The 8,821-nt window shown below is 35.3% G+C and overlaps 2 protein-coding genes across 2 annotated transcripts; both read left to right on the top strand.

The window, feature by feature from the left end:
* The first annotated feature begins 689 nt into the window (after positions 1 to 689).
* On the top strand, positions 690 to 1,356 carry LOC111396652 (60S ribosomal protein L27-2). The gene has a single exon (XM_023023093.1). The coding sequence runs from the start codon at positions 744 to 746 to the stop codon at positions 1,149 to 1,151; it is 408 nt and encodes a 135-aa protein (XP_022878861.1). The 5' UTR covers positions 690 to 743; the 3' UTR covers positions 1,152 to 1,356.
* A 2,337-nt stretch (positions 1,357 to 3,693) lies between these two features.
* On the top strand, positions 3,694 to 4,497 carry LOC111396651 (kinesin-like protein KIN-13B). Its single transcript, XM_023023092.1, has 2 exons — positions 3,694 to 3,929; positions 4,054 to 4,497. The coding sequence occupies exons 1-2, from the start codon at positions 3,768 to 3,770 to the stop codon at positions 4,114 to 4,116; spliced, it is 225 nt and encodes a 74-aa protein (XP_022878860.1). The 5' UTR covers positions 3,694 to 3,767; the 3' UTR covers positions 4,117 to 4,497.
* Positions 4,498 to 8,821: the final 4,324 nt, after the last annotated feature.

Raw genomic sequence — 8,821 nt, 5'->3', positions numbered from 1 at the left:
CCCTTTAATCGTTGCATCTATATTATACTATCAATCAAGATTTGTCATTATTTTTTTTTCTCGAATTGCAATGATTAGATCTAAATGTCACTGTACTCTTATTGACGACTCTCATGGTTGATATGAAAAATTTCCTTGACACCTCTAAATTTTGCCCTCCGGGGCACATTCCAACTGGCTAAGGATGAAGTTCTTCAAGGCGGACAATTTAGAGGTCGCGGTTCGATTTATGGGGCTTTTGGAAGGCAAAACTTTCTTCTGGAAGGCAGGAGTTCCTTGGAAGGCAAGGCGCATACATGAGTTTGAATCGCTTGACATTTTGGCAGTTCAGTTGGGGGGAGGGCTTTTGGACCCTGGCCAGTTTGGGGCACAACCCGCGGTTTATCTGATCTGCGTGAAGAGGGGCTGGATCGTAGACCCCAGGATTAGTCGCTGTAAGGTGGACACCTGTATATAAAAAAAAAAAATTTAATCAAAATTTTCATTTAATCTTTTTCCTCCACATAATATTATGTAATGCATTATGTACATTTTTTATGTACAAATAGCAAAATACTTAAAAAATGTTATATCCACACCCTATCAAGCCCAAGGTGAAGCTCAAGCCCAAGGTGAGGCCCAAGACCATATTCAGAACACGGGCTTCAACCCATCACGGCCCTCTTTTTATATTGCCTCTAGGGTTTACTCTTCAGCCTATCCATTTCCCAGAAGAGCAGAGAGAGGAGCAAATCTCGGCGGCAATGGTGAAGTTTCTGAAACCAAACAAGGCGGTGATAATCCTTCAGGGGCGGTACGCCGGCCGGAAGGCGGTGATCATTCGCAACTTCGATGATGGTACCCGCGACCGCGCTTACGGACACTGCCTGGTGGCCGGTCTAGCCAAGTACCCGCGCAAGGTGATCCGTAAGGACTCTGCCAAGAAACAGGCTAAGAAATCACGCGTCAAGTGCTTTATCAAGCTGGTGAACTACAACCACATTATGCCGACTCGTTACACCCTCGATGTGGACCTGAAGGACGTGTTATCTCTCGAATCCCTCCAGTCCAGGGACAAGAAGGTGACTGCCGCTAAGGAAGCCAAGGCACGGTTCGAGGAGCGGTTCAAGACTGGGAAAAACCGCTGGTTCTTCACCAAGCTCAGGTTCTGAGGAGGACATTCTGGTAATTTTAATTTGGATCTAGTAGTAGTGCTTCGGAAAAGACTGTTTTTTGTTTTGTTATATTTGAGAAATGACTCTGCATTGAAGTTGATGTTTATTTCAAAGTTACTCCTCTTAGAACTGTTTATGCTGAGAAACTTATCTGGTATCCTCTTTATGTTCAATCGATATGCTGGCTCCGATTAGAATTTTATTCGTTTTTGTTATAGTTCGAGGAATGATTGGTGCACTTTGTCATATTTGGAAACTTCCCTGAAATGCGTTTCTTTAATTCTTCTTTTAGGATTTTAGGATTCGTTCTTTTCAATAGCTATTGATATTGAAATTTGCTAAATGTCTTGCTTAGTATAGATCTGTGTGGATTATGACCAACAGTTTGCGCATTGATTGCCAAATTCTGAATATTAGCTGCTAATGTTTTTTGCTGTTATCTGATTTTCGTAGCTGTAAATTGCTGTTCTATGATGAAACTTTGTTGATTTTCATTAAGTTTCGTACTGATAGCAGAATGATGATCTGCAATGTGCAGAAATGTTTTCACATTGTTTACCACACTGGTACAATTAAGCTCATGCTCAATAATCATCATTAGTAAAACTACACTAGTTCATTTTCACTTGATTCCATAGCATTGCATGATGCACATATACAATTAAGGTCGTGGTCAATGAATTTCGTTCATTTAAGTACATTATGAGTTCATTACCACTGGATTTATAACTCTCTGAATATTTACATTATCGAAACAGTTTATCTTACAAAATTTTACTCCACACTTTCTAACTGACAGATCCATTATACACCAATACTCTGTGAGAAACGATGAGACATATAATGGGCATTTTGGGTTTATTTGCACTTTATATTGGTCATGTCTATCCTAATAGCATGTTATGTTGACACATCTTCAGAAAAATTAGTCCAGTATAACATATATTAGGGATGACAACGAGATAGATTTGGTGGTGCCCTGTACCTATCCCGTTACCCGTTTAAGGAGATGCAGGGCAAGGTTGGGCAAGTCGGGTCTGGGCCCTTGTCCTGTTTACGTGCCTGTTTAAATTTTTTTTCCTTTCTTTTTTTGATAATTCATTTGATTACTTCCATTTATTAAAGCGAGACAATAATATAATTATTAAAAATTTTAATTAGTTAATTTATTTTTAAAAGTTAAATTATTCGAATATATTTGATAAGCTAATATTTTTATTGTTTATTATATTCTTTAGATAGTCTTAGTTGTCATTTTTTATTAGAATTAATGAAATTTCATGAAGTTTTTTATTTAAAGTATTGAATTCTTAAAAAAAACAAAAAATTAAATGGGAAGGGGTGGGCCTTGAGGCGAAATCTTCCGTCTCGTACCTGACCCAAATGCTAGATTAAGCAGGTAATTCCCGCCCTCGTTCAGGGTGGGGGGCCTCGTGGGTATCGAGTGTTACGGATTTTTTTGTCATCTCTAACATAAATACTCATGATGATCAAAATCATGAATGATTGTCGTCATTTTTGTAAAATTGTTCTGGTTTGTGGGCACAATTTTTTGAGCCAACATAGATAGGTTAACGTGTGGGGCCTGATCTATTTAGAATGGGCTGCTACCGAGTCGAGTTTGATAGACGCAAGCATAACTAACGCAGTTGGACGTGATCAAACACAGTCAAAGGTAGTATGGTAGATGTACTTGTAATTTGAATATAACTTTTTCTTCACTCACAATACGTTGTGAAGTAGATAATAAAGCTTAGATTTTTACCTCTAGATTACAAAATGATAAATAAAATGATTTGATTTCATGCATCCTATTGGTAAACTCAAATATATTCTATCGATTTTGTTCAATCATTTGAAAAGAAATAGTCACTCTTGCAAGAGACTTTAGTTTCTTCTAATGTATTAATTGCAAGTTTAGTTTTTCATGTCTAAAACAATGGTTGAAAGAAAGTTTTCTAAGCAAAGGAATGAAAGAAAGAGCATCAACATGTTCAAACCTCCACCCGGATAGCAAAATCTACTAGTAGCTAATAAATTTGAATAGCCTTCTCATTGAATCATAACTCGCTAATGTGATATCTTTGAAGAGAATCTCCTTTAGATTGGGTAAGGGAATCATATATGGGACGTGTAAATTTAAAGACCCTACTAGTTTCAAGACAATCGGTGATATGGAATTCAGATAATAATATTCCAGTGACTTTGCCTTTTCTCACACAAATAACGACCTGTTTAAAATTTTGCCATATTGCAGCGCATACTAGAGTTTTGATTGCAGAATCATTAAAATCAGGGAAAGTTGCAGCAGCGGTACCAAACCTTTCGTTTATTAGTAGGCTTTGCCCAAACTTTCATTTTGTGCCAGCGAAGGTTCAAAACCTTTCATAATATGCAATAGAAGTCCAGATGGATGGAATCCATCCATTTCACCGTTAGTTGATCAAAGAACTGACTTTGACTCCAATTTTGACCATATTAGTAAGGGCAAAATAGTAACTTGCATATCATCCCATTAATTAAATAAGTTAAATAGATAAACCATAAATAAAAAAAAATGAACGAAAGAAAATGTTAGGATCGGATTGTGATCGTGAATTTTAGAGAGAGAGAATGAATGCTGTTGGAAGGCAGAGATCTGGGGCATCATCGACTGTGCACCACCAGCGGCAGTACTCCGATAATTTTCTAGAATCATCATCAAACGACCGATGGCTCCAATCAGCTGGTCTTCAGCATCTGCAGTCATCTAACAATGCAGTTCCTCCACTTCAGGTGCAGTTCTATTTTTCTGCGTTTCTTGTTGACCACATATATGCTAGATCTGAATATCTGACGTTGAGATGGAAAAATTTTCGACTTTTTATTTTTGAATTTTTTTTGAATTTTTTAAAATTAGGATTTTGGATACCATGATGGAGGGGGTCAGGACTCGAGAATGTCTAGGAGCGTGCAAGCGTAGAGGACTTACAGTGGAAGAAGTGATTTGTTTGCTGAACCATTGACGCCACCACTAAATTCATGGTCGGGAAGTCAGAGAAAGAACGGGGAGGAGCAGGTTTCGCCAAATGAGTATAATCCAGGGCTCTTGGATCTGCATTCTCTATAAGTACACCAGTTCGAAGGTGGTGCTGGTTTCGATTTCGAGGCGAAGTCGTGCTCGCATCGATTTCTTATTTTGGTTCCATTTAGCAGTGAATAAGAAGGTAGCCGAGGTGGTGGAGGTTGTGGAATTGATGGGGGCCGACGGATTTGGGCGGAGATGGGCAGCTGGGGTTGGGTAGTCGACAGCTTCAGATTATGGTCGGGGTGAGGTGGGGGTGCAGTCAGGGAAGAAGATGAAGATTGACTATTTTCTTTTTTTCATTTTTTTAGTTTAATTTAATTGTTAATAATATAGAAAAATAATGTTAATTCTAAATATACCATTTTACCCTTTCTAATTCAGTCAAAATTAGTCAAAATTCAATTTTATTGGTCAACTAACGGTCAAATGGACAGATTCCATCTATCTGGACTTCGGCTGCATATTTATGAAAGGTTTGAGACCTTTGCTGGCACAAACTAAAGGTTTGGACAAAGTCTGCTAATAAATGAAAGGTTTGGTACCTCGACTGCAATTTTCCCTTAAAATCATGAAATAAATATTAGTGTCAGAATCAGCGACATAATGGTTGATATAATGCGACGTGGTGTTTTATTATTAAATTGTTTAAAACACAGTCATTTTTATCATCAAATTATTTTTCCCTGAATAGGATTCTGTCAACCCTTATGTCATAATTTTTCTGACAAAGAAGTTTAATCCTTTATGCTTTATTTTCTCTCTTTACCCTCCTCTTGATGATCGCATAACGATGTCATTTTGACATGTGTAGGCAAATAGGTATTTTTTGATTTTCTTTCTCTCTCCCTTTTGGCACTCCACAAGCTGTCCTATTTACCACACGCAAATCTTTCACTCTATTGCAGAAATCCATTCGAATCACTTTCTCTCTTTAATCATCCTCTCATCTCTTCTCGCTTCTTAATTGCAGCCTTAACAGACATGATGTGGCAGCAATGAGCAAAAAGAAAGGTGAAGTAAGAAAATGGGAAGTCCACCTACATCAATTTTTATTTTTTAAACGTTGCTGCAGAAGTCATATTAGAAAAAATATGAGTAAAATTTAATGTTTCAACTATATTAATCATACTTCCTTTATCTTTGTACTAATGGAAGGAAGACTATATTTGTGAGATGGAGGGATTATAAGTTTTTACTATTTTCCTTTACTTCTCTTATCTTTTCTTTCCAAAAAGGTTTGATTTTTGTTTAATGAATCTTAGTTCATGTTCTTTCAAATTTTCCCTTCTTGTAGTCATGAACAAGATAGAATTTTTGAACTGTCTTAAAATTTTTGGCTTTCTAAAAAAGGAAGAGTGAAATTTGAAATATTTGTCAAGTATTTGGGTTCCATCTTAAAAGCTCATCCTTAGCCCTTATTTGAGCCACATTATTGGAATGAAAATATATTTTTGAATAGTATATTGATGAGAAATGTGTGGTTAAAAAATAAGGAAATATTTTGAATTTGCGTGTAATATTATTTTATTAAAGAATGTGTGGTTGAAACGATATTAAATCACTGTTGAAAAATATATTTTTTCAAATAATATGGCTCAAACAAGGCCTTATTAAGAGGAGTAGCCAAATCCTTTATAAGTTAGTCTATATTTTCATCTTTAATCGATGTGAAATTTTATTTCTTAACATTTCTCAGTATAATGGTAGCTCGTTTTGAGCAGACCAATCTTGAAATCTGCATACTCATTTAGTGAGTCTTAATCAGATCAAATTGCTCGTTGGAACTTTATGGGCTCTGATATTATATTAAAATTTGGAGTTCCATCTTAAAAGGTCGATCTTATTAAGAGAAGTAGTCCAATCCTTTATAAATTGGTCTATATTTTCCTCTTTAATCGATGTGGAATTTTCCTCCTTAACAATATTTGTAATTTCAACTTTCATCTCAACTTTCCTGCTTCTCTGGTGTGTGCATAAAATGTTTATATGGTTTTTGCACCTGCACGTGGGCTGCTTTTAGTGTTTCAACTATATTAATCATGATATTAACATACTTAAACTAGACATGCATTGCTTTTGTTGACAAATAGATGCAAGTGGCTGCCTTGACTTCATAAATGATAACACTTTCTTTGATCAAAATAACTCAATCGCATAGATAAGTACTAGACGCACATCTCCACTTGTTGCATGTAAGAAATCCCTTTTGGGACTTAAAAATTTCACTATCAAGGACTCATGCACATTTCTCCACTTCAACATCTAGTAAATAAAAATTTCACTTACAACAATCTTCCATATAAATATTGGGATTTAAAGCTTAACATGAAGTAATCTCATCTCAATCCAAATAAACACGTAGTGGCACGTAAAAGTTCACGTGCGATTAAAATTTATAACTTGCCTCCAAACAATTTTTCTAAAAAATTGAACAAGTACTTAATTATTGGAGTACAAATACCACATCCTCGTAGGTAAAATGGCTTCTTTGGCACAAAACATCAAAGACTTAAGGGGTAATACATCCTAACTCAGATAATCATGCCTTGTAACACCTAAACAGCTTTCATGTAAAGAAGACATATCTTACCTCTATACCTATATAAATTATATAAAATATTTTAGAATATATATATACATATATTCATGGTCACACACCCACATATAATCTGATTTTATTTTTTTATTTTTTGCTATTTTTCATTTCCATTGTGTCTGAATAATCTGTTAATAATGACCTTAACTTAAAATATGAGCTAGTACATTTGAAGATTATAACAATATATTAATTAACCTAATGTAAATAATAGAAAATTAAGTAAACATGTATTAATAGTCCATAATCCGTGCCAATAAACAATGCCTTAAGTCATGATTACACTTCTCGGCACATGGGAAAAGTCTATGAATATTAAATTCTAAAAGTTTTTGGATAGTTTTATGCTTCGTGCTCACTTTTTGATCGAGTTTTGGGGTTTAGACAATGGCGATCTTTGGCAAACTTTATACCCTTTTTTGAAAGTATGCACTATGAGCTTCGCAACTAATAAACATGCAAGACCAACTTATAGCTAAAAAGATCACGCAATCATCCAAAAAATGGCTGCTCGATGACCAAGATTAAACACATAAAAAGTTTCAGCAATTCCAGATTTTTTGTGCTCAACTTTGGCATCAGTTTTGGAGGCTTAGACGTTGGCGATCTTTGGCAAATCGATTTTGTTTTGATATTCTATTTTGGATGAAATGAGTGAATTGCATGGTATATGAACCATGTAAATATGGAAAATTGCAGCAGCAGTTCTTAATCTTTTCATTTTTTGCAGACTTTACCCTAATCTTTATTTTGTGTTAGTGGATGTTCTTAACCTTTCATAAATATGTATTTGAGGTCCATTTGGACGGAAATTGTCCAAAACACCGTCAATTGACCAGAAAAATTAAGGAATCAACATCCAATAAAATCGTCCAAAATACTGTCAAAAAACACCGTCCAAAAATATATCAACATCCAATAAAATCGTCGCGATAAAAGGTAGTTCAAGGAATTTTTCAGTCAACTAATGGTTTTTTGGATGATTTTCATCTAGATGGACCTCAGGTACATATTTATAAAATGTTAAGGACCTTCGTTGGTACAAAATGAACGTTAGGGTAAAATTTGTAAAAAACAAAAATGTTAGAAATCGCTGTTGCAATTATCCCTATAAATATCGATAAGATTAACTAGCAACTCGCTCAAAATCAAGTTTGACTCTGTCAACAGAGTCGGCCTTCAAACAGTGAGAATTGTGCTAGAAATATCTCACTCAAGTTTAATTGTGAATGGAAAAAAGAAGAAGAAGAATAATGCTATTTGCAATCGTTTATTATCGCAGTCGTCATACTTGTTATATATGTGTCAGTTAGTGATTTAATGCATAAAGCAATAAAAAATTATCACATTAATATATCAAATCAGTAACTGCTACATGTATGTCACGTAGGACGACTACGACCGTGAGCGATTACAAATAGCATTACTAAAAAAAAAATTATTTTATTTATTATGAATAGCTTTAAACAACAGTTACTGAATTCGGACCCATCTGACCTTTTGTCCATTTGAATGGATATCATCTGCTAAATGACAATCTATTTACTGTGCATACCCTAACGCGACCGCAGACGACCTCATTTCCGGGGTCACAAGAAACAAAACGATAATTGACGCAAATGGCCTCTAACCTATGAAGTTGCAGTGCAAATAACGGCAGCACAACGATCTGCGTCAATTTTCTGAAATAAACTACAAGAAAATAGAAAAATATGGTATTAGATCACATAGAACAGGCCCTTGTATGCAGACTATTCTCGACTAAGTTATAGGATATATTGAAAATAAATTAGGCACTTCATCATGTGACATTAACTTATTTATGATATTAAATTTCAACGGTTGGTGAAATTCGGCACTACATGATCATCTCTATTTCCCCCTAATGCAAACAAGTAAACCCTGAAAGGTCGAGGATAACGTAGACCAATTCAAGACGTACTCTACTTACCTCAAATAGCAAATCTCTCTCTCTCTCTCTCTTCTGTCCAGATTTTAGCTATA

This window comes from Olea europaea, chromosome 7, assembly GCF_002742605.1.
Source record: "Olea europaea var. sylvestris chromosome 7, O_europaea_v1, whole genome shotgun sequence".
Lineage (NCBI taxonomy): Eukaryota > Viridiplantae > Streptophyta > Magnoliopsida > Lamiales > Oleaceae > Olea > Olea europaea.
The sequence above is the reverse complement of the archived record's forward strand: the minus strand, read 5'-3'. Positions and strand labels throughout refer to the sequence as shown.